At 36.8% G+C, this 24,600-nt stretch overlaps 8 protein-coding genes across 9 annotated transcripts; 4 read left to right on the top strand and 4 right to left on the bottom strand.

Moving 5' to 3' along the window:
• Positions 1-39: 39 nt before the first annotated feature.
• LOC147943062 (putative plastid-lipid-associated protein 10, chloroplastic) lies at positions 40-1,893 on the top strand. The gene is made up of 8 exons (XM_087455332.1): positions 40-443; positions 531-650; positions 747-881; positions 981-1,076; positions 1,156-1,236; positions 1,321-1,407; positions 1,496-1,557; positions 1,640-1,893. Exons 1-8 carry the CDS (start codon positions 285-287, stop codon positions 1,755-1,757), a joined length of 858 nt encoding a protein of 285 aa, XP_087311458.1. The 5' UTR covers positions 40-284; the 3' UTR covers positions 1,758-1,893.
• On the bottom strand, positions 1,778-5,870 carry LOC147943063 (uncharacterized). 2 transcript variants are annotated; one of them, XM_087455330.1, is made up of 14 exons: positions 5,158-5,870; positions 4,760-5,068; positions 4,485-4,664; positions 4,260-4,395; positions 3,816-4,144; positions 3,427-3,556; positions 3,211-3,342; positions 3,053-3,097; positions 2,866-2,945; positions 2,697-2,793; positions 2,514-2,603; positions 2,338-2,391; positions 2,172-2,237; positions 1,778-2,066 (listed from the first exon to the last, which is right to left on the bottom strand). In XM_087455330.1, the coding sequence occupies exons 1-14, from the start codon at positions 5,550-5,552 to the stop codon at positions 1,914-1,916; spliced, it is 2,196 nt and encodes a 731-aa protein (XP_087311456.1). In that variant the 5' UTR covers positions 5,553-5,870; the 3' UTR covers positions 1,778-1,913. The 2 variants fall into 2 exon arrangements, with proteins under 2 accessions (XP_087311456.1, XP_087311457.1); XM_087455331.1 differs by having other exon boundaries at positions 4,760-5,060; positions 5,158-5,728.
• Positions 5,871-5,893: 23 nt separating this feature from the next.
• LOC104793673 (protein phosphatase 2C 32) lies at positions 5,894-9,973 on the bottom strand. Its single transcript, XM_010520078.2, has 5 exons — positions 9,195-9,973; positions 6,814-9,076; positions 6,607-6,720; positions 6,248-6,512; positions 5,894-6,152 (listed from the first exon to the last, which is right to left on the bottom strand). The coding sequence occupies exons 2-5, from the start codon at positions 8,836-8,838 to the stop codon at positions 6,001-6,003; spliced, it is 2,556 nt and encodes an 851-aa protein (XP_010518380.2). The 5' UTR covers positions 8,839-9,076; positions 9,195-9,973; the 3' UTR covers positions 5,894-6,000.
• A 2,298-nt stretch (positions 9,974-12,271) lies between these two features.
• LOC147943064 (uncharacterized) lies at positions 12,272-13,443 on the top strand. Its single transcript, XM_087454025.1, has 3 exons — positions 12,272-12,395; positions 12,493-12,792; positions 12,892-13,443. Exons 2-3 carry the CDS (start codon positions 12,592-12,594, stop codon positions 13,441-13,443), a joined length of 753 nt encoding a protein of 250 aa, XP_087310151.1. The 5' UTR covers positions 12,272-12,395; positions 12,493-12,591.
• Positions 13,444-13,688: 245 nt separating this feature from the next.
• On the top strand, positions 13,689-14,789 carry LOC104699483 (uncharacterized). The gene has a single exon (XM_010414788.3). It carries the CDS (start codon positions 13,689-13,691, stop codon positions 14,787-14,789), a length of 1,101 nt encoding a protein of 366 aa, XP_010413090.3.
• A 643-nt stretch (positions 14,790-15,432) lies between these two features.
• On the top strand, positions 15,433-18,375 carry LOC104793676 (pectin acetylesterase 3). The gene is made up of 12 exons (XM_010520080.3): positions 15,433-15,804; positions 16,047-16,129; positions 16,330-16,459; positions 16,558-16,631; positions 16,713-16,799; positions 16,884-17,008; positions 17,100-17,160; positions 17,258-17,311; positions 17,400-17,477; positions 17,614-17,719; positions 17,806-17,951; positions 18,043-18,375. Exons 1-12 carry the CDS (start codon positions 15,597-15,599, stop codon positions 18,148-18,150), a joined length of 1,260 nt encoding a protein of 419 aa, XP_010518382.1. The 5' UTR covers positions 15,433-15,596; the 3' UTR covers positions 18,151-18,375.
• Positions 18,376-18,719: 344 nt separating this feature from the next.
• LOC104793675 (uncharacterized) lies at positions 18,720-20,136 on the bottom strand. Its single transcript, XM_010520079.3, has 2 exons — positions 19,138-20,136; positions 18,720-19,043 (listed from the first exon to the last, which is right to left on the bottom strand). Exons 1-2 carry the CDS (start codon positions 19,814-19,816, stop codon positions 18,967-18,969), a joined length of 756 nt encoding a protein of 251 aa, XP_010518381.2. The 5' UTR covers positions 19,817-20,136; the 3' UTR covers positions 18,720-18,966.
• A 2,116-nt stretch (positions 20,137-22,252) lies between these two features.
• Positions 22,253-24,299, bottom strand: LOC104793677 (cytochrome P450 709B2-like). Its single transcript, XM_019226889.2, has 3 exons — positions 23,904-24,299; positions 23,577-23,800; positions 22,253-23,467 (listed from the first exon to the last, which is right to left on the bottom strand). Exons 1-3 carry the CDS (start codon positions 24,184-24,186, stop codon positions 22,730-22,732), a joined length of 1,245 nt encoding a protein of 414 aa, XP_019082434.1. The 5' UTR covers positions 24,187-24,299; the 3' UTR covers positions 22,253-22,729.
• Positions 24,300-24,600: the final 301 nt, after the last annotated feature.

Here is a 24,600-nt window from a genome sequence, read left to right on the forward strand (position 1 = left end):
TCAGGTCAAAACACGGCCACGTATTAAAATGTCGATTTCGCGCGATGCGTTATTTTTATCTTTAAACTTGAATTTTGGGAGTAATATACTCACCAATCTTCGAATAGCTTTTTTGAGCTTCGAAGTAATCGCCTCAATTTTTTTTTTTGGTTCGCTCTTTGTTTTGTTTTTCTTGTGAGAAATTAAAAAGAACAAAAAAATTGGGAGCAAAAAATCTGATTTTTGTAAAAGCTTCGGTCTGAAATATTGGATAAGTTTATCCAACGGGTGGTGGTTGTTGGAAAATGGATCGAATTGCGTCAGCTACCTTCTCTTGCCCTCCGATTTCAATGTCTCGCGTCTGTAGAAATAGAGTCAACCCTTTTGACGGCTTAAACATTATAAGTAAGAAGAAGAGATCTTCGTGTCGAGTAGCTGTAGCTTCTGGACAGGCGACGGCTAGGGTTTGTTCTCTGCACGTTTCTGCTCTTCTTTCTTTTGCTCGTCTGAAACAAATTATTTGAGTATACGTTTCGGTGATAATAACTCAGGTCGTCGACACTGAACTTGACTTAGAATACAAGAAACACGATCTACTGAGAGCTGTTCAAGACACTCAACGAGGACTCACCGCTACTTTTGATCAACGTTCTATCATCGAGGAGGCTCTGGTACAGTCATTGTGTTAAATTTGCTGTTGTTGTATTATGTTGAGTGAGGAGGTTAAGTCTTTTTTAATGATTCTGGATTTGGTAGAAACTTCTCAGGTGACTGTGGAAGGCTATAATGGCGGTGAAGCCATTGATTTAGTGAAGTTAGATGGAACATGGAGGCTGCAATATACATCTGCACCCGATGTTGTTGTTCTCTTTGAAGCTGCTTCAAGATTTCCCTTCTTTCAGGTTATTATATACTTACTTATGAATGATAATGTTGATCAAACAAAGCAGAGAGATACTTTAGTTTTGTTTCGGTTTTAATCCTTTGTGGGTTTTGATCAGGTGGGGCAGATCTACCAGAAGTTCGAGTGCAAAGATCAATCAGACGGTGGGATCATTCGGAATGTTGTTCAGTGGAGTCTTCCAAGCTTGTTGGAGGTTTTTTAGCTTCTCTACTTGTTTATAGCCCTTTCTATGTAATTTTTCCAGACAGTTTATGTAAATGAATCCTCGGCAGGACCAAGAAGGTGCAACCCTTGTTGTTACTGCAAAATTCGACAAGGTCTCTAGTCGAAACATCTACCTTCAGTTTGAAGAGGTCAGTTGATAGTCTGCCTTTCTAAGCTTACAGTATGTGTTTAGCCAGAAACAATCCGAATTCAGTAACACGGAAGTCTTACAGATTAGTGTTAGAAATATTAACATCAATGAGCAGCTTCAAGGTCTTATCGCACCTGCAATACTTCCACGCTCATTTCTAAGCCTACAGGTGAAACACACTTTCTAGTACCAATGCATGGAAACCAAGACTCATTATAGAGGGTGACCAAGCTAATAATTCTTTACGGGGTTTCCAGATTTTGCAGTTTATCCGTACATTCAAAGCTCAGATTCCAGTAACCGCAACCAGCCCAGGAAGGTGAACAATTAACTTTGTTTATTTTCAGAAACCTATGTACTAAGATATGACTATGGATGCTAAAGGTGTTCCTCTATTGCAGGAGATCTGTAGGTGGATTGTATTACCTGTCGTATCTCGATAATAACATGCTCTTGGGTCGTTCTGTAGGAGGAGGAGGAGTATTTGTCTTTACAAAATCTCAACCCCTTGAGCTGTGAATAATAAGACAAATCTGTAATGCTTTTTAACTGTATATCATAAAGAGAAGAAGAACCTTATGTTAGTAGATTCTGTTTATGTACAACCTATTCGGGATTTACTGAAGATCTATATAGCAAAATTGTTTCTGGGCTTCTTTCGAACTCGGAATATATTCAACCAAGCAGACTGTTCCACAGTTCTTTAAGAGAAATATAAGCCTGAGGACAAGGAACAGCCTGTAGCTTGGTGTTGCTATCGACCAGTGTCTCTGTTACTAGACCAAGTCTTACCAACGTGCTTATAGCCTTTTCTACTCGCATCTCAACCTGTAAGTGGTTTAGTGAGTTAGCTACAAGTTCTAGTAATGTTGTTATATATAAGAGTTTGCAGTTGCAGTGGTATCGTCATAAGAGTTCAAGTATTCTACAGACCTTTATTTTGAAAGTGTCATACACGAATCTCTCGCATCTATCTCGAACTCCTTGGTAAGACATATTCTGCAGGCAAATTGTTTATTCATGAGCATCTGCGGAAAATCTTGAACTATCCGAGAATGAGGCATGGCACTAAGACAAAGAGTGGCTGGTTATGTCTAACCTGATTTTTTCCCGCTTGAAGAATAATTGCATAAGTCAGTATTGCCTCCTTGTACTGCAGATAGTGAGTAAATTTGGAGAACAAAAGCATAAGTCAGAAGTAAAACATTTTTCCATATAGAATCACTCATGCATATTTCCAAAGGAATAAGAAGGGAGAAATGAAGGAGATCTTGCCTGTTGCTGCTCCGAGGCATCCAAAAGGAAATGGACGGAGCCAAAGCCACTGGCTAAGGTTTTCTCATACAGCGTCTTGTTTACTAGCAACTGAAGAAGTAGATCAAATGCAATAAGAAATTCCAACATCAGAACACTAAAACCCACAGTAGGAAAGAGAGTATGAATTTGAGGTCAACTCACTTGATATCTGTCCCATGTCTGCTTGTAACCCAAAACCACACGTGTTGCATAAATTACCAGAGCAGTGACGGCAATCACATCAAGAAATAGTGCTGACCTGTGTAGCAAATGACTAATCTTGACTCTTTGTTTTTGTAAGTTTATAAAGGGAAGAGGATAAGAGACATACGGGGATGATGAGATGTTCTCAAACTTGTAGTTTACAAAGTATGCTGTAAGTCCCAAAATACTGGCGATATCTAGACGTACCTAACAAAAGATTTAAAGAACAACAATAAGATCAACAAGAATGAGTCATTACTGCAACCACACTTACTGTATCAACAAGAATGAGTTTGTACTGCAACCACACTTACTGTATCTATGACGCGAAAGTAAAGCTTCTTGTGAGGGAATATTACCTGCATACAACAGTGAAAGAAAAAAGAAAAAACAGTGGTGAAAACTACAGGGAAAAGTTTATTGGCAGAAGAGACATGAGAAGACACTCATGATGTGGATGTAATATTCTTACAGGTAAATCTGGAATTGGAATTCTTTCAAATATCTCTAATTGTAATGATGATCGTGTTTCATCTTTACTCTTTTCATCTTTTTCACTCGCATCCTTCGTGTAAAGCAAAATTAGTTCTTCAAACGCAGGTTCCTATTCACCAAAGAGCAAAAATAAACAGTGATTCATTCATTGAGGAAATTTGACAGTGCTATTATTTGCATAAAAAACGAATACCTGCAGAGTTGACGGTGATAAAAGAATGGAAATCCAAGTTTTCATTCTTTTCCAAATATCATTTCCACAAGCTTTTTTTGAAGCAGGTTTCCATATATCATCCAGTGTCATCCTTGATAAGAATATCGGCCTGCGTGAAGAATACTCTACTGCTTAACTCAAATTTCTGATCAGGTCTAAGATTTAGGGAAAAAATGATGCAAGGAATTTTTGTTTGATTTAATAGATCAACGACATAATCAAACAAGTGATACAAACACATCTAGGAACTTTCAGACTTGTTCATTCGGGCAATCACATATATTGGCATACAGATTCTTCACACTCATCAAGTAGAGACCAAAACAAAATTCAGTGGCAAAGATCTGACAAAAAAAAAAGGCACGCACCTTAAATAAGGTTCAGATGCATTACTATCATTAGCTAGCTGAGATGGTGTTTCATAAGCAGGAGAAATGAAACCAATCCATCCGAGCAACTTTCTGAAGAGCTTTGCACGAGGACCAACAGGTGTCAGAAGCCCCTCATATCGACTGACCGCCCTTTGTGCTGCTAACCGTATGGGGAGGACTGAATCTGGACGGAACCCCTCTTTCAAGAAACTATCAGACGTTTGGTCGAAATATGATTCCTTAAAAACGGATAGCTCCTTGAGCCAAACTTTCATTCTCTCAGATAAATCTTGAATTTCTTGAGTTTGAGAAGCCTCACTTAACGCCTGCTCATGAAATTGGAAGAAAAAATGTTATTCAAATTTTTTTGATATAATGAAACTGGACATATGCAAGAATGCAATATAACATAGTATTTGCCTCAGTAAATAGGAGTCAGACCTTGTTTATCAATTTTCCAACTTTTCTCAGGGGCTTTGCAATAGTAGAGAAGATTACTTGTAGAACTTTAGACTGGATATAGTCTAGCTTCTCCACAAGTAACAAACCCTTCTCCTTCTCAGTTGCATATCCACGCCTGTAATGAAGATGGAAACTCATAAGCAGATTCTCCATACAGAACTAGATAACACATTCTAGAAACACCTCAAAAGATATTACATGTACCTGAAAACAATAGCATTGGACTCTGACGCCTTCTTCCAATCAACGTATACAGGTAAAGTAAGAAGGTAATCCGTATTCAGAGCCGAAGTCAATGCTAAATCCCTTGCTGAAAGCTCTTCAAAGCCAGCATTGTCAAGAAGCTGAATGAAAGAACGCTGGAACTGGGTTGCAGCCATTACACTGCATTTGAATATTGTCAAGCTATATTCAGGAATTCAAAACACTCTCAAATCTTGTATCAAATGAAAGTACAGAGTTAGCCAAGTGGATAATACCTTTCAGCAGAACGTTTCTTTGCATGTTTGCCAGAGGATATTAAAAAGTTCCAAATGTCAAACCCATCAGCCAAAGGGAATGATAAACCCTCATATCCATTAACACTCCTAGGTTCAGATCTCTTGGCATTCGAGTTAAGTTCGTCCTCTGACTCTGAATCAACTTCTCCACCTGAAGTAAAGCTTTCGTCGTCACTGGATGAGTCACCACCAGTCTTTACCTCTTCAAGGGATTGAGTAGCGACGAAATCGGCTCTCATTTGTTCTAAAATCCTCTTATGCTCCGCGTGAAGGATAGAGTCTAAACACCTAAAGAGTTCCCAAAAATCAGCTCATGGAGAGAGTCCAATAAGAAAACTTCGATGCAATATTCAAAGTTCAATTCAGAATCAGCTTACGAGGAAAGGAGGAGGAAGATATCAGCGTCTCCTCCGTCTTGAGAATCGAGAAGCGTCGTTACAATACCATTAACGAGATCAGACTTGGAGACATTGATGTATTTCTCACGAGGAACATGGATACTTGAAATCCCCTCCTCTTCCTCTTCGCGATCGTCATCGTCTTCACGTCCGTCTTCCGCCGGGGAAAACTCCTCTTCTTCCACCTTTCGAAGCTCGGTTAAGCTACCGAAAGCTCGTTCCGACTCTCCGGAGACTACATCAAGAGGCGAAAAAGTTGCCGCCGCCTCTGTAAGTCCGCAACGAACTAAACGACGACGCAAAGACGGTGACGACGGCTTAGATCGAGATGGAAGAGCGACGAAGCTAGTAGTGAGGTTTCGAAGAGATAACATATCGGATCTGAATCTTTAGGTGAAACGAGAGATTCAGAACACATCTGCAGAAGAAGACTCGTGACCATTGAAGAAGAAGAAGAAGAAGCTCGGAGAATTGGATTTTGATTAGCTCCGCCCAGAGGAGACGAATAAAGACGAAATCGTGAATTAACGGCTCAAAACGACTCAGACGCGGCCGCGCCTTGAACCGATCAGATGTTTTATGAGTCCACCACACGTGGCGGACGACGAAAGGTCAAAAGTCAAAACCTTCTGCGTGCTGTAGAGGATCTAGTTTTTAACCTGATTCCATTGCTTGGATAACGTAAATAGAACAGTTTTGATTTTGGAATCGGAAGTAGAGAAATTAGGCCTTTTTTTTTTTTTTTTACTTCTGGAAATTGAAAGATTGTTTGAAAAACAATTAAGAGAAACCCTAAAAATATTGTGTTTTTTTTTGGTTAATTCATCTACTGAATTTTAGTTTTCTCTCTGGATAATATTGTCCAGAAGATCGCCAAATCCTTCCTTCAAGTGATACAACCATGACCGAGACATCATCATGGTACTTCCTTCTATCTCCTTGAGGAATATCCAACAGATCATGAAACTCCATCCCTGCCACAAAATTGTTTGGTTTCATACATTAACCGGCTGCTTAAAGCGCTTAACAACAACAAAAAAAACTTTTATCATCGAAGTTAAAACTGTACCGTTCTTGGTGGCAGCTCGAGAGAGAAGCTCTGCAATGAGGTATTGAGCAGGATCGCCTTCAGGAACGTTTTCGATGAACCAAGTCACGTGAGCAACAACCTCTTCGTTGCTGAAGTATTCATACAATCCATCCGATGATAACACCATGAAACGATCGCTTGAAGTCAGTCTGTGATGGACTGTACACGGTTCGCAGGTGATGTACGGGTCTGTTCCAATGTACTCTACTCGGAACATCTCAAGCAACGCTTCATTGAAATTCGGCTGCAACAACATGGAATATTCATTCATAAAGTGAATTAGTAGTCTAAATGTGTGTGCTTTTGAAATTTTGTTTATTTGCAGCTTTGTTTTCTACCTTTTTGAGAAATCCAGCACCGAAAGCTCGAGTGACTTTTAGTTGGCCTTTGACTCTATCTTTCAGTATGGACTGGTCATCTTCCGGATGTTCAGATTTGATCCGCGTAATTTCCTGAAACAGATAAAGAAAGTTGCTTTTTGGCAAAACCAGAGCCAAAGTCTTGCACTTTCACTACTAACCAGATAAATTGTCAGAGATATATACCTCTTCCACACTTGTGCTATGGTCACTTGACAGTTGAACGGCTCTCATCTTTAACCGGTACGAAGTCACATCTCTATTTTTGTTTGAGACACTGATCGGAGTTGTTTGATTGTGTATTGGAGATTCCTCTGATATTCTATCCAGTTCCATACGCACAAGTGATTCTCGGGACCTAGTCTTATGCCCAATACCCTCATCATTCCCAAAACCGGGGTTAGAGTGACGATCATGGAGCCTTTCTTGGGATAAGATAGCCCGACTATCCCCAACGTTCATCACATAAACATCTTGATCCTTCATTAGCATTACAAGAACGCATGAACCCATTAGTGCAAGCTCTGGGTTTATGTCAAGAGACTTCTCTACCATTTCCATGTAAGCCTCTTCAGTATTTTCTAGTGCTCTAGCCATTGCTCTTAGCACAGCATCATGGTCTACAGTTCCTGACCAGCGTCTCCTAATCGGTCCCGACGACTCCACTATCTTCTCTTCAACGCAAGTCCCTTCTTCCCTGTGCCAATCATAATTCCAAGGAAACAGCTTTTTCCGCAAAGACTTCTGTTTTTGATACATTCTTCTTATCTTTGAGCTTATCTGTGATTTTTTAGTCCCATGGCTTTGTCCCGAGGCTGGAATCCCATCAAGAACACTACGGTCGGTGGTACAAGGATCATTTCCAGCTCCTCCACCTGAAGTAGATGGATGTTCAACCTGATTGGTCATGTCGTTTAGAGCCACAATCCCGATTTCTTCTCCTTCCCACCGTTCCAATTGAAGTAGCTCATAAAGTCTAGTGCTTTTCTTGCCAGGACCTGCTAAATTTCCAGGTGGACCATCAGCAATCGGAGTGTCAGGATTTCCAAGGCTACTATTATTATCAGTCATAACCTCCTCACTTCCTGCCACTACTGACTTTGAATGCGGCTCACTGATAGTTTCTGGATCACACAAGTACTCTTCTGTGGAAGGAGGTTCCTGGTCTGGCTGCAATTGATTATCTACAGATGGCTCTTCATAATCCCAAAGAAGACCTTCCAATTCCTTGTCGATAGCTTTATAAAGATGACTCATTACGAAATCTGGAGCATCCGGTCCACTAAACCCATCATAAATCCCAATAAAGAGCCATCCTTGTTCCTCCGAAAGCACAACATGAACCCTGTCTTCTCCAGCTTTCCCGTGAGCCCATTGCAAGTTACGGTTGCACTCTAAACAATTTTCAGGGTCTTCACCATTTAACTTACCGTCCGTTCCAACAGGCCAGGAAACCCTAGTCTCTGGATGCAAGAAGAAGCGATGCATCCAACTCAACCCTCCAGATCGTCTAGAAAACGTCCTTGCTAATGTACTTTTCATTGGTCTGCTCACACTCCTCATAAACCGCTGAAGCCGAGGCTTTTTACGTCTAAAAGAAAGAGGCGCCGAGAAATTAGATTTATCATGTACATCAAGAGGTCCAGACATAACTCCTTTCTCAATAGGCCCTGACATGAAACCGTTGTTTCTATCCAGAGGACCAGATGCAAATCCTCTCTCTAGAGGCCCTGACATGAATCCATTCAAGGGACCCGAACCACCACGAGGGACCGGCTGCAAAGGAATCGAAGCAAAAGAGGAAGTGCTCTCAAACGAAGCAGCAGGCTCCAAAACGTCACTTGAACAGAACGCCATTTGATTCCCAGTCCTAGCCGTGGAAACATTAGCACTAACAGAAGCACCTGAGATTGCCTTAAACGTGGTTTCAGCTAAACCTTTACTGTTGTGTCTATTCAAGAAAGAAGGATCATCAACAACCTCGTTTCTGAAAGAGCCACTGAGTGTCTCGGAATCAAGGGTGCTCGAATCAACAGTGAACCTCTCAGAGTTTGAAGGAGTAATATCAGGAGACTCAAAGATGCTTGGCCTAACGTAGCAAAAGGAATGGCCTAAACCTTCATCTAAAGGTTCTAGAAACTCCAAATCAACACCGTTCTTCTCATTGGAAGGCACGAAACAACCAACAACACGGGAAGTCCCGTTTCCCATGACTCTCTCAGGCAATACTACAAACACCTTGGAGGCACAATATCATCATTAAAAACCTCTAGAGAGTCTCGGCAATTCCCAGCAACACAGCACATAACAAAGAGAAGAAGAAGAAGAAGAAGAAGAAGAGGCGCAATTCTTAAAAACCCAACAAAGATTCGACGCGTATTCCAGAATCCAAGCATCATCAGAGGTTCAATCTCTCAACATTATTGAGAGGAAGCAAACAAGCAAGCACCTGCTTAGCAGTAATCAAATTTTGGATTTTTGAAATCAGCTGTACACAAAATTAGAGGTCTTGAAAAGGAAACAAATTTAAAAGAGTGTAAGACAAAGAAAGTATCAAGTGATCTGACCTGTTGAAAAGCGGAGATGGGAGAAGCAGAAACTGGAAACAGATCTAAAGGAGGGGCAAAGAGAGACAAGTAGAGTGTATTGAACACATCGGAAGCAAATATGGAGACAGTAACAACAACAACAACAACAACAACAAGGGGCAAAAAAAAAAACACCCCTTTAGATTTCTATGGGAATCTGACAAAAAGTACCCATTTTTATTTTATTTTTATTTTAAATAAGAAAATGAAACGAGAAACGAAAAAAGAAGAAGAAGAAGAAGAAGAAGAAGACCCAGATTGAGATTGAACCATGCAGAGACGACCAGCTGTCAAAGATCCAATCTTTTCAGGTAAACACACACAAAAAAAGAAAAAAAAAAAAAAAAAAAAGTCTTTTTAAGTTTTTTTCCCTCTTTCACATGTTACGGAGAAACCGAGATTCAAAAAAAACAACACTAGTAGAATCACACACAAGCTGTGAAGAAGAAGAAGAAGAAGAATAAAAACAGAGAGAAGTTTGAAACTGCAATGGATTTTGATTTTGATTTTTCTTTTAAGCAGCCTATAATAATTTTTTTTTTTGGTCTTTGATTAATTTGTTTTTAGCTCATCGGTGAGCAGAGAAGAAAAGAAAAGAGTTGTGTCTTCTCTCTTTCTCGGGGTTTTCAAATGGTTTCGGAGGGTAAGAAAAATTAAAAAAAAAAAAATATACTACCAACAAAAACTAATGCAAACAAAAATCAAAAATCAAAAATAGGGAGAAAAGAAAATAGAAAACAGAGTAAAAAATTTGCGTTGAAAAATGCAAAAAAAGTGAAGACCGTCTTTTTAGGGTTATTTATTTTATTTTTTTATTGTGAAGTATCAAGAATTATATTTACATACCCAAGTGGAAAAAAAACGAAAGCTTTTAGAATTGATATGAATGGGGTTTACAAATGATTGGAGGTATACACAATTACACATTACAAAAATTACACACAGGTGATTCACGTCATTATTGTTCTCATCCATGGACCCTTTTGCTTTGCATGGGTTCTTTTTTTTTTTTTCTATTGTGGGTCCCTTTTTCTTATATATACCAAAATGTTTTTTTTTTTATATATTTTTTGTTCTTCAATTTTTTATTATTGGTTCCATTGAATCTTGCCCCTCATATTGGAAGATTTGACCGGTGTTTAATTGTATTTATATAGTTTGAACGTTGAATTATGTTATATAACATGTTAGTCTTCCTTCTTATATGTTATCATATCTTGATTACCTTACCCTGTTTCCTGTTTTATTCTAGTATATTTTAACAGTTATTTTTTTCATGTCTAATTTACATACCAAAGCGATTTAAACAGTAAACATGCAACTTGGTTGGTTCATCGATGTATGTCTTCTTGTTAAATCTCTTTTTTGGAAGATTGTAATTTGTAATGATGCCTAACAAACATGCAAGAGAGCGAGGCCAACTCCACGAGGGAGAGTCACGTTTGTAAAATGAAAACAAATTTGTTGACTTAAACCAAATCCACCTTTGAGTTTCTTTCTTCTGACTCCACTGACAAACTCTTTCAACGCCCAAGAAAAATTATGCTTTTGGTTTCACATTGTTTGTTTGTTTGTTTTTCTTGATTAGTATTATTACTAATGGGGCGTCAATGAATCCACAGATCCAAAACCAAAGCCATTATCAAAATCATCCACTAAATTAACTTGTCTAGCCATATATTAAACCAGGATAAAATAATAGTTAATTGTCATAAATACCACTAAAATAAATTTTTATTTTAAAAATACTACAATTTAGTTTTTTTGTAAAAATACCACTAAAATGTAATTTTTTCCAAAAATACCACATAATTGAATTAAAGTTCTAATACTAAAAATTAATTTCTAAATTCCAAATACTAAACCCTACCCCTAAAAACTATACCCTAAAACTAAATGTGTCAACCTAAACCTAAAAAAAATATTCTACATTCTTAAAAATCAATTTTTTTGTGTTTGTGATAATTTTGGAAAAAAAAACTTTTGTGGTATTTTTGAAAAAAAAACTAAAATATAGTATTTTTAGAAAAAAAACTTTTTTTAGTGGTATTTAAAGGAATTTCTCGAAAACAAAAGTTATAACACAATAATATATTTGAGTGGGCAGGCATCTCCATAAAAAATGACTTAGAATATATATCAATATCAAAAATTGTATCAACGTTTACAATGCAATATTGAAACGAATGACGATTGAAATACAAACATAAGTCAATTTTTTTTTATAAAAGAAATCATACAATTTGGAAAATATATATTAGAAACTAATTTACTTTTTCCATTCAAGAAGAAGATGGAATCTCTAAGCTGTCAAAAATAAATAAATAAAATAATAATGGAATCTCTAAATGGACCAGACGAGATAGTTTTATAAAAAGGCAACAGTGAACTGGGCTTGTGACGATTGATTAAAATAGGCCCAGTCACGGACCATTTCCACCACGTGAGATGCGCATGCGGCGTAAGATAGATAACAGAGCGCTTGGCTGGCTGATGCCGACAAAATGGAGGAACATTTACATATACCGATTTATTACTAAATTGGTCTTTGGCAGTAATTGAGGAGGAACATATTCAAAGACAGACACACTCTTGACTCTCTTGTCATATGTTAATGACTTAGGCCTTGATTGGTAGTGTATATAAGTGAGCATACAGATTTTAGAAAGCCAATCATGTTTTGTTTAGAAAGCATAAAAGAAGCATAAAGGGAGCATAAAAGGCTTTTAAATGCTCTATAGCCCAATGCTCCTAAATGAAGCATTTCCCAAGCATAATGATTTTAAAGTTATTAAAATACAATTTTACCCTCATTAATCACCTAGACTTTACATTCACAATAATATTTTTGACCTAACCCTAAAAAAAACGTATCAGAGAAAAGTCTGCAGCAGCAAACCTCACCAAACCTCGTAAGTTGAAAAGGAACTCTTCCATTTTTTTAATCTTATAGCCAAATTTCTTGTGTATATTCATATATGATGCAAAGGGTACGAAGATGTCTTGTTGTTTTTCTTGAAGATGATGGTTTTCATTGTTTCTCATCTATAATTACCTTTTTGTTTTTTAATGCAACGTCTCACAACATTTTTTGTCAAAGCCAGAAATATAACATATAATAATATTGTAAACAGTTTCAACATGTCGAATCAAGAAGAACGTGTGCAACCAACAAGCAAGGTATGAGTATATATGTTTTACGTACATGTTGATTTTTTTTTTTGGTTTGTGTGGTGGTTGAAGTTTATGTATTATTTATATTTTTGGGTTGGTTTAGCCAAAATTTATGTGGACCCATGAAATGAGTCATGAGATGCTAGTGTTAGCCAGTGGTGAGAAAGATAAAGGATAGTGGAGAGGTACATGTTTTAGTGAAATGGGAAGACAGAACATACGAGCAGGATTTTTGAAACGGTTTGGTTTGGACTTGCAATGGAAAAAAATTAAAACTCGGCTAGAGCATTTAAGAAAGCAATATGATATCTATAAACGTGTCACAAAGAACGTCACAGGGGTGGGATTCAATGAGTTTGAAGAGCTTGACATGAGCCCTGACTGGTGGGATCAACTCATTGCGGTAATTTCTAATTAATTAGACAGTGACAATATACATTTTATAATTTATTAGTTTCTTATAAAAATAGTTTCACTCTTATTGATATTTTATATGTTGCAGGCTTATCCTGAAGCATCAAAAATTCGTCAACATCCATTGCGTGATATTCCCCTGCTTGACCATTTATACAGCAAAGTTACAATCTCGGTAAGTGACGGTTGGCAGCATCAGGAAGGACCAAGTCAGTTGCCTCAAGATATTGAATTTGAAGAAGTAGGAGTTGAAGAAATATCATCACCCATCCGTGAAGACAATCAAAAGGCACCAGAAACTAATGTTTCTAGCAAGTCTCAGGAGAGATCTACCAAATCAAGATCTTCGAGAAAAAGACCTAACCCGGATCATTGGGATCGTATCACAAGTACCTTAGAAAATCAAGAGAGGTTTTGGTCAGCGGGGCAGAGAACATTTGATTCCTTCAATCCATTTAGTAGTGCCATATGTTCTGAAGAGTTGCTAAAGATGTCTACATTAGATCATGATGGCGAGTTGTATTGGACAGCTCTTGACTACCTAGCTGGAAACGAGAATAGTCGTCAGATTTTTATGACTTTACCTACGGAGCAACAAAAGATAAAGTATTTGGAAAGGATCACAGGAAAGAGGAACTAGACAATTTCTTAGGATGGATTTAATTTAGAGGGTCGTTTTCTTTGAATTATTTTTCGTTTTCGTATGGCATTTTTTAAAAACATGTTTTGCTTTAAGAGATTTATTATTTTAGTTACGAACTGGCTCTCTCTTTTAAAATATGCGAGTAAAAGACGTGAGGAATGAGGATAATGGATATTTAATATAATATTTTTTCTTGCTTAATTAATCTATTTTACCTTTGTTTATTACAGGAGATTGCAATGATGTGTAATCAAAGTATGGTTGTTGTGGTTCGCTTAATGGTCGAGAGTGAACGACAAGATCCATACTGTGATAGACAATTAATGAGGACGGATCGAGGTTGCGGAGTACGTCATACTATGCAAATGATTACTGGTTCTAGTAAAAAATGCTATGAAACCTTGCGAATGAATCAAGAAACCTATAGAAGGTTATGTGATACTCTCAAGAATGATTACAATCTTAAAGAGTCACGTGAATGCACTGTGGAAGAAGCTGTGGCGATGTTCTTAGAAACACTTGGGCATGATGAAGTGCAGAGGCAAATTGCTAAAAACTTTCAACGCAGGCAAGAGACGGTGAACAAAAAATTTATGGAAGTGTTAGATTCCGTACTCCTTCTGTCAAAGGATATTTTAAAGCCTCAACCAGAAGAGTTTCAACAGATTAATACTCGGCTATTAGCAGATAGAAGATATTGGCCTTTCTTTAGTGGTTGCATTGGAGCTCTTGATGGCACGCATGTGCCGGTACGAATTAGAAGTGATCAAAAAGAGAGGTATTGGAATGTAAGAAAGCAGTTCCCCTCGATGAATGTTCTTGCTATTTGCAACTTTGATATGAAGTTCACATATGTGTATGTTGGCACACCTGGAAGAGCACACGATACCAAAGTTCTTACGTATTATGCACAAGAAGACAGGTTCTTCCCGAAACCTCCTCAAGGAAAATATTTTGTTGTTGATTCTGGATATCCAAATAGGAAGGGTTATTTAGCGCCATATCGCAAAACAAGATATCATCCACATCAATGGGGTGAAGGACCACCTAATTCTGCAAGCGAGATGTTTAACAAACGACATTCATCTTTGCATTCAGTGATTGAACGTACTTTTGGTGTGTGGAAGGCAAAGTGGCGAATACTTAAAAATGAGGTGCGGTATAGTCTTCAAACACAGTGCAAAATTGTTGTAGCAACCATGGCTCTTCATAATTTTATACGTTCATCAAGCATTATTGATGATGATTTTGAAGAGTACGAAACGATGGAAGAAGAAACATTGAATCCTTTTGATTCAGATGATGTACCCGAAAACGAAAACACACGTTATGAACCTACATGAGATACATATATGAATGGGATCCGAAACAATATTGCAGAAAGTATTTGGGCTGCTCGACATTAGTTATTAATAATTTTGAGATTATGTTTTATATGTTTTTATGCTTACAAACTATTTTTCGTATGATTTGTTTCATTTATTTTAATATTCATAAGTTATTGTTTCATTTGATATTATGCTTATAAGATGTTTTAATTTGTTTTTCAAAATAAGTATTTTAAACTATTTCATTAACAACCAAATCTATATTTGTATATTTAAAATGTCTAATTTTGTAATTTTATGTCTAAATGCTAACAGTTGTACCAATCACATATCATTGTTAATATATTAATAGCATACAGCTTATGCAGCATACTGCTCATGCTGCATAATGTTAATGCTCCACTAACAGTTGTTCCAATCAAGGTTTTAATGTTAGTTGATTAACTCTGTAAAAAGAGTAATACTGATTGGTCATAAGATTTTTTAAAATACAAAAAAAATTGATTAGCAAACAAATCAGGCATAGGATTTGTTACCAAGTAATTTATTTATAGAGGTTATAGTTAAATTGTGGGACAAATAAAGACAAATATTCCAAGATTTGTTCTTCGTTGACGAACGTGAATCAATTATTACCATAATAATAATGTCCGCGTGAGAGAATAATTTACCACAAAAAAAAAAAAGGCCAAATCTCTCACTATCTCTATCTATCTCACACATGCACTAACAAGATTAGTCGTTCAGTCCAACATAATTCAATCTTTTTAAACAAGTCAAAAACTTTTTTTCCAGCTCTCCGGCTTTGCGACAACGGCGGCGATGAACAGCGTGTTGCGGATTGCGGCGGTGGTTTTCTCTCTTTGGCTGTGTTCCGTGGTTAGTAGCGGATCTAGCCATGGAATCGGGAATGTGACAGATACTGACGATAAGATCTCGTTACTCGAAAGTCAGTTGACGGCGAAGTCTCCTTCGCAGCTTCTCATGGTGCCTGTCACATTGATTCAGGCAGCTGGCCCTAAAGGAGCTGGTACCCTCTCTCTCTCTCTTTCTAGAATGTGTTGGTGGTGATACTTGAATGCTTATAGTTATATGTATTAGGGAGATTGCTAAGACTAGTTTGTCACAATAAACTGAAGGTTGAAATTTTGATGTCATGCTTTGAATCTGTTTACTAAGATAGATGCTTTCGGATTTGTTCTTGTTGGTTCAGATTAACCGAGTTTAAAGCTCAGTCCTTTATCTGAATATTTCATTCAATTGATTGTGCAGTGTGCCTGGATGGAACACTACCTGGTTATCATATACACCGTGGTTCTGGATCAGGAGCTAACAGGTGGCTTATCCAACTCGAGGTATATAACTAAATGTGATGAAAGCTATAGTCTTTTTTCATATTTGTCCACAGTTTTAGTTATTGCTTATTGAGTTTTGATTACCAACAAGATTCATATATAACTATATATGATGAAAGCTATAGTTTTTTTCACAATTTGGTTATTATTATGCTAATTGAGTTTTGACTAAAGAAGATCGGTATATGTATGTGATGCAGGGTGGAGGATGGTGCAACACACGCAGGAGCTGTATCTTCCGGAAAACAACTCGTCGTGGTTCATCAAAATATATGGAGAAAGTTTTGGCCTTCACTGGAATTTTGAGCAATAAAGCTAATGAGAATCCTGGTTAGTCCTACGCATGACTCTGTTATGGTTGCAAACAAGGACTCGATATCTTGGTCTCTCTGTATTGATACTTTCTTGTCTTTTTTATGGGCTTTCAGATTTCTTCAATTGGAACAGAGTCAAATTGCGTTACTGCGATGGTGCTTCTTTCACAGGTGATAGTCAGGATCAGGTTAGTCACACAGTAGTTTCATGTTTTTTTTTCACTTCTCTGAAAGTTTGGATTTAACTGCTTCTAATGTCTTTGATCTAGAGCTCGCAACTATTCTATAGAGGACATCGAATCTGGCAAGCAGCTATGGATGAACTACTGTCTAAAGGCATGCATAAAGCAGATCAGGTTTTGCATTTACTTTCAACTATTCATCAGCCTATCAGGTTATTGGATTTTGCTCTTGTTGATGTAAGTAAATATCTATGGCAGGCTCTACTCTCTGGATGTTCAGCTGGGGGATTAGCTTCCATCCTGCACTGTGATCAGTTCAAGGACCTATTACCTGGTACTACGAAAGTGAAATGCTTAAGTGATGCTGGAATGTTTATGGATGCGTAAATCTCTCTTCTTCCACTATTATTTTTTCTTTTCTAGATCTTTTGATTAACTCTGCAAGTTTCAAAACGTTTTCAACTGAAAATGTAGAGTGGATGTCTCTGGAGGCCACTCGCTTCGGAAAATGTTCCAAGGTGTTGTTACGATACAGGTAATCTCAGAATCAGATAACTTCTTGCTCCGGAGAATTCATACTATTAATCTAACCCTTACTGTAAATTTTGTATTGTTTTCATGTCAAATTCTAGAACCTCCAAAAGGAACTGTCCACTTCCTGTACAAAGCATTTGGATCCAACTTCGGTATATTTCTTACTTTCTCGATATTCACTGGTCCACAAGACTCGAGCATCTTCAAGCTAATCCATTGTGTTCTGTTTCTTCTCCTCAGTGCTTCTTTCCCCAGAATTTGGTTTCAGACATTAAGACTCCCATGTTTCTTCTAAATGCAGCATATGACGCTTGGCAGGTAACACCCATTCCTTCATCTCTGACCACTCCCATTGCTTCTCTCTTTCACTTCTAGCAAACATTTCATTCTCACGAAACAGAACGAGATAGTTTAGCTCCATCAGGTACAAGATTTCACTTCTAATCTGCCTCAGGTACAGGAGAGTTTAGCTCCACCATCTGCTGACTTAAGCGGCTCTTGGAAGGCATGCAAATCAGATCACTCGCATTGTAATTCATCTCAAATCCAATTCTTCCAAGGTGAGTATCTTATTAATTTAACCCTCATTCTTTAAACTATACCATGGTCGTGGTTGTTAAAATTTATTGTGCTTTTCTTTTGCCAGACTTCAGGACACAAATGGTGGATGCTGTAAAATCTTTTGCGACATCAACTCATAACGGTGTGTTCATAAACTCATGCTTCGCACACTGCCAATCCGAAAGACAGGACACTTGGTATGCACCAGATTCACCTACTGTTCATGGCAAGGTAAACATTTTGTCAACAGTTCGTAAACAGTTGTATCTTTCGTTGCAAGAGCTACTGTTAATTTGTTTGCTTTGCTCCATTTATTTTGCAGACCGTTGCTAAATCTGTCGGTGATTGGTACTTTGACAGAACAACAGTCAAAGCCATTGACTGTCCTTACCCTTGTGACAAAACATGTCACAATCTTATCTTCAAGTGAGTTGACATATTCAAACTCAAACAGCTTATCTGATTCTTACATACTATACCAATACCTTTAGTAACAATTCCTGGAAAAACCACAAATAGACATCTCTGTAGCCATTTCATCTTTACATAATTTATGCTATCATCTGTTGTTTCCGACTGAATTAAGTTACTTTTTTCGTGTTTGTAATCTCTAGTTTTGATATATTGGGGTTGGTGGTATACCATTCTTTATAAAGTTAGCGACAACTTGTTTATTTGAATACAGAATTTAAGATATCTTTGATTGAATCAGCGAATCTGGTTAGTGAAGTTTCATGTCCTTGCAAGTATAAAATTCAATTAAAAAGGAGGATAAAGAACATATATTCCTTGGATTCATTGGACTATAATAAGCAAAGCATCCGACCTAAATCGGTCAGACTCTGCTTTTAACGAAAGTATAACTTCTTTATATGGTGATTTGAATTGGGTGCTTGGGGCTTTTAGCTTTTGGCTTTTAGAGGTTGAAAATTCATATTCTGATTGCTTTAAGAACAAAAAAAAAAAATCAATCACAATTATCATTAGGAAACAATCTCATGACCAAAAAAGGTAAAATCAATCCACGTGAATTTTGTTTATTTACAAGTATATTGAGTAGTTTTTTCTTTAAAAATACAATGAAACAATAGTATATAGTACGTAGCTTTTATATTTACAAACCCTCGAAACAGAGTTACCGATACAAGCAAAAAAAACTCGTAATATTATAACTCGTAAGACTAAGAGATAAAAAAAGCTAAAATTTCGAAAGACGAACCCTAAACAGAAGAAAGTAATAAGAAGGTTAACGTGATGCAGAAGCTAAAGCTACCGCTTGTGCCCACATCTTCAATCTTGCCTTAACCTCTTTCGGATCATCCCCTAAATAATTTATACAAATCACACAATTAATAAAATTTTCCTCTGTAAAAAGAAAATAAAAGAACGTATCAATTTTGGTATAATTAATAATTACCAGGACTTGAGATACGCCAGTTGGCAATGGGAGAGTTGCCGCCACTACTAGTTTGAGTCTCCCGGTTTGACCCGCCGGATAAAGAAACCCGACCCGGAACTTCCAAATCGAACCCGAGATCTCTGCACGCTTTCACTTCTTCAAAACCCATCTTCATTGACTTCTTCCCTCCTCTCATCTTCGTTAGCACCGTCAACTCTTCTCCTCCTCCGCTGTCTCTGTCAACGCCGTTAAACCCGTGACCGTACTGACTCTCTCTTTTGCTCTTTTCTCTCCGTTGACTTACTATATTACACTTCTTAGTACCATCGCCGGAAACCGTGAGTTTCCTTCTCCGGTGAGATGTGGTCTCCGGGAGAGAGTAGAACCCGGAAGATTCCTTGTCGGAATCCGAAACATCACCATCATCGGAGATTTCCCCGTCGGCATCGGCACCGACGTCATCGTCCAAGCTCTCTAGCGACAGAGCAGAGACGAAATTACCCAGTAGCTCTGAAGGATGATGATGATCTTCATCGTCTTCGTGGAAGGAGCTTGTGCAGATAGATAACCTAGACAAACTGTTTTGCCTTGTCTGGTAGTAATTATGAAAGCCATCATGATCTGTATCGTCGTGATCGTTATCATCTTCGTCTAGAACCGAAGAAGAGTTGATCACCATGCTCTCTTCCGACGCCATTCACGCGATATGACAAAGAAATAATACAATAAGAGTTGCACAATTCAACGTTTTCAGATCGTTTTAGTTTTTATCTTATTTTGTTTGTTTTAATTTGTGTCTTTAAAACTCTTAATACTAATATAGAAGACTTGAGTAAGTGTATTCAGACATTTTACAAAGCTATCACTCTAATCGTAATTTTAAGTTCGCGACACCTGTAACGCGTGTTTAATGCAGAATCCAAATTTGTAGCTTTAGTTTATCGACTGTTTTATTACTTTTTTTTTGTTATTTTTTTTTGTAACTTAAATACAGGTTCCATATAACGCGAAATCGTTTTGAGAATCTTCGGAGTTTATCTAAACTACCCCTTCTTATCAAAGACAAAGCTTGGTCCCATATGTTCCCTTTGGTGAGGGTAATCAAGGAATTACGAGAGATTTACCCTCGACTAAAATAATTTGATAATACCAGCACCTATGCCTTTTGCTGATGTTTTCTACAATCAATGATAAAATAACAAAACTAGTTACTGTAGCTTTTCCACGCATACTTAAAAACAAAAATATATTGTATTCTCTGAAAGTTATGTTTAAATTTTATATCAAAAAGTATTAATCGATGTTATAAACAAATAAATATCCAAACTCGAAACATTCAAAATTTTATACAGAAAAACGATAAGAAAGTCATACTTGTAGTTTGGAAAATTTAATGAAAGGGTCTTATCTATAAGCATGTGTATATATATATTTGTTTGGCATAGGTTGCATCAAATTAAAACATGTGGAGCGAGCAAAACTAATAGAGATATCTATCTGTTATTTTTTTTTGTCAAACATAGAGATATCTATCATTCTCAAAAAATTAATTACACACATAAATGTCAAGAGAGTTTAGTGGTACCGGCAGGGATAGTCGTATGTGGCTTACACTTTTCTCCGTCACTCCTCTCTTCTCAAACTTTATCACCATGTATGTGTATGTGGACTGCATTCTCATATGTATTTCATTTCATTTTTCATAATTTTTTTCACTAACGAAATTACTAGTTTAATGCTGTTAGAAGGATACAAGGTGGAATAGAACTTGTATGCTATTGTACTCTTGTCTAAACAATTGTGAAGAAATTTCTTCATCGAATCATAAATCAACGTGGATGATCACATCAGATCACCAGACCGGACCCATAAGATGTTTACATCTCCTTATTAACTAATAAACTTTGTCTTTCCTTTATTATATTGGTCACTTTCTAATTTAAATATAATTACTACACTAATATTTTATAAGTTATTAGGTTTTACCCCGTGGTACACTACGAGTCTATTATTTTGTTGATATGATATTGTAATAGTTTAATGGTGATTATAGTCAATGGTGAATTGCATATATATATATACATATATATTGTTAACAGTTGTAGGTAAGTTTTGTATAAACTCTTGATTCGCAAGTTGAGAATATACATTTTATGATTTGGTTAGTTATGATTTAGGAATGAATGATATGACATATTCTTATTTTGATTCTCAATTAATATTATTGGATTAATAGTGTACATTTAAAGCTAATAAAAACTTAGCAAATATGTAATCGTTTATTAAACACAAATTAGTTATTTCCTAAGATGTATTCATCTTAAATTAGTTGCTATATTATACGGATGTGATTACAGAATTTGTGTTATCAATTTTTTTTTTCAAACTCAGCACTAAAAATTCGGCATGTAAATTAGATCTTTTCTAAGATACAATGAGCATTAATTGACATTAATTGGATGTAAATAAGTATGTTATGGATTAAAAACCGGCCCAAAATATTCGGTAATCTTAAGGAGAATCCAGATAATTGAATCGGTTATAATTTTAGTAAAAAATCTGACCCAAAGTTGGCAAAAAGTCAAAAAGTGATGACACCCTATTGTACTTTAAAAATGTATTTCGAGCTCTATATGTGGATATACTTGTTTGGTTATAAATATCCTAAGAAAATTTTTAAAATATATATCCGTTTATAAAAATTCAAATCACATCATATGCTGAAAAAAATCTAAAATTTTATTAACTTTATGTATTAAATAGTAATTAAAATAATTAAATATAAGATTAAATAAAAGTGTAAGGAGAATTATATTTTAATCTAACATATTGATTTAAATTAGGTAGATAGTTTTTAGGAAATTAATATTATCAAATAAGAAAATGATTGTGTTTGGTTATAAAGATTGTGGAGAATTTAATTGAGACTTATTTGGATAAAAAGATAAGAAAGAATGACATGAAAAATGTACTTAAAAAATGTTAAGATAGATTAGAAGAATGTTGATTTATTTGGTGGTGGAATGTTATTAAAATTTCGGAGCAATCTAACCGTAGGATCATTTGACCAGTCGGTTTGACTATATAGTCTTTGGCACCTGATATCCGAACACGTGCTACGTTAAAATAGCAATTAGTTTAAACATCATTAATTAATTAATAGTCTGGCTCAAGTGATTCTTAATACAAGCCCAATAACTTAGTTTAGTATTTAGCCCACAAAGGTCCATTATACAAAGTGGGAAGCATCTTGCTTCTTCCTTCAACCGTCGATAGGTTTAAGTATCACAGGTAAATCGTACTGAGGCTGAAGAGTGAGGTGATCCGCTGGCGCGTGCTTATACTCTACGGAGAGATTGAGTCGGAAACGTTGAAGAATCATGGCGAGAACGGTTTTGGCTTCCATCATGGCAAAGTTTTGGCCGATGCAAGCTCTTGGTCCGATTGAAAACGCGAGGAGAGCGTTTGGGTGAGTAGCGGCACGAGAAGCGCCGTTTTCAAACCGCATAGGGTTGAATGTGTCGGCGTCACTTCCCCAAACGGCTTTGTCTCTGTGCATCTTCACAATCGGGAGGACTATAGTCGTGCCTTTAGGGATCTCTAGGTTTCTTTAGCCGCAAGAAACTCTTTTTGCAATCTGTATTTTTACCAGTTTGAGTTTGGAACAGTTCTCTGCATCTGGGATTTTGTCTTTACCGCATTCGTTAATAACCTCTTCCCTGATCTTCTCTTGCCAATCTTGGTGCAAGCTAAGCAACATCGTACTCCATGTCAATAGATTCGCAGTAGTTTCGTGTCCTGCGAAGAAGAACGTCTTGCATTCTTCTATGATCTCATCGATGCTTATCTTTTTCTCAGACTCGTTAGATCTTGCAGCTGTTAACATGATTCCTAGAAGATCGTTTCCGTAGTTCTTGGATTCCGATTTTAGCCTCGCATCTATGATTCTTTTAATCGAGTTGTTCACTTTCCTACCAAGTTTCCATATTCGAAGATTCAAAGGCGTAGGAAAGTACCTTGGGATACAAGACAAAGAACCAATCTTCAAATCACTAAAACAAGAAAGAACGTTCAAAGTAGAAGAATGACTATGTATACACTGGACTCCAGGGATGTAGACGTCAGTAAGAGAAGCAGCACAACACTTTTGGAGCTTTTTTTGTGATCTAAACACTTCAATTCCTTCCGCATAACTGCTTCCAAACGCAGCGGTGGCTATAATATCAGCTGTCAATCTCTTATACTCTCTGTTCATCATAATCACTTGCTCGGATTCGCCACCATTCCTCTGTTTTTTCCACTCCTCAAACATCCTCAAAGTGCAGTCCACCATCAGTTGGTTCATGATCTGATCGATAAAATGAAGAAATGACTAAAAATTTAGCAAAAAAGTGCTATCGTTTTATGTCTTCTAATCGACATGAGAAGGAACAATTTAAAGAAAAGACCAAAAAAACCTTGATTTTGTCCATGGAGAACGCAGGGTTTAAGATACGTCTATGACGAACCCAAACAAGATCATTTACGAAGATGAGTCCATTACCAGCAAGTTTAAGGATCTCAGGTTTTGTCTTTGATTTAGCAAAGAAACCAAATTTGTTCGATAAGATTTGTTTCGCTAGCTCATGATCTGAGATGCATAACCTTGGCGCTGTTCCTTGCCAGTAGAGAACCGTCTCCCCTAATAAGATACCATTGGTAACTTGTTAGTTACGCATCTTTGACTAGTCTAGTGATTAACAAAACTAAAGAAAGGAAGATGAGAGAGAGAGAGAGAATGTCACCGTATTGAGAAATCCATTGATCAAGATGAGGTAAAACGCGAGGGACGATATCGTTGGAGTTTGGATCAAGAACCGAAAGCTTAGCTTCTTTCTTCATTTTCCTAACCTCGCGGAGGTTCCCATGCAAGATCCTGTATTTTGGACCAGAGATTCCTTGCTTCTTGAATCTTCTTGATAGCATCAATGGCCGCCAAAAAAGGATCCAACAAACTCCATATATCTTCGGAACTACAAGGAGTACAAGAGCTAGTGCTAAGAGATTGATCGTGCTCAGGAGCTCCATTGAAAGAACAATTAATTTTTTTTTTTTTTTTTGGGTTTGAGTGTTTAAGTTTGCTTTGTGGTTTGAAGTGGAGGTTTCCGTTTTATTATGCGTCGTTGGAGTGTGAGTCCCGTGACTTGTGTTTCTGATAAGCACAAATACTTCTATTTATTCCCGTTTTTAAGTAAGAATGAATAAAACTGTAACCGATCAAAGAAAGAAACAATGAAAGGAATATTGTATATACATATTATTAATTAGCTTTAGCATCTAAAAGGTATATTTTAAGCATGTCTTAAATTTATGAATGATCATTTTTGTTTAACCTATTGAAGTCTATTCGAGTTATACAGATTAACAAACAAAAGTAGTTTTGGATTTCATTTGAGAATTGAGATATGATCCGAGTAAAACATAGGAATTAGTGTCACACTT

This window comes from Camelina sativa, chromosome 6 (genome assembly GCF_030686135.1).
Source record: "Camelina sativa cultivar CO46 ecotype springtype chromosome 6, ASM3068613v1".
Taxonomy (NCBI): Eukaryota; Viridiplantae; Streptophyta; class Magnoliopsida; order Brassicales; family Brassicaceae; genus Camelina; species Camelina sativa.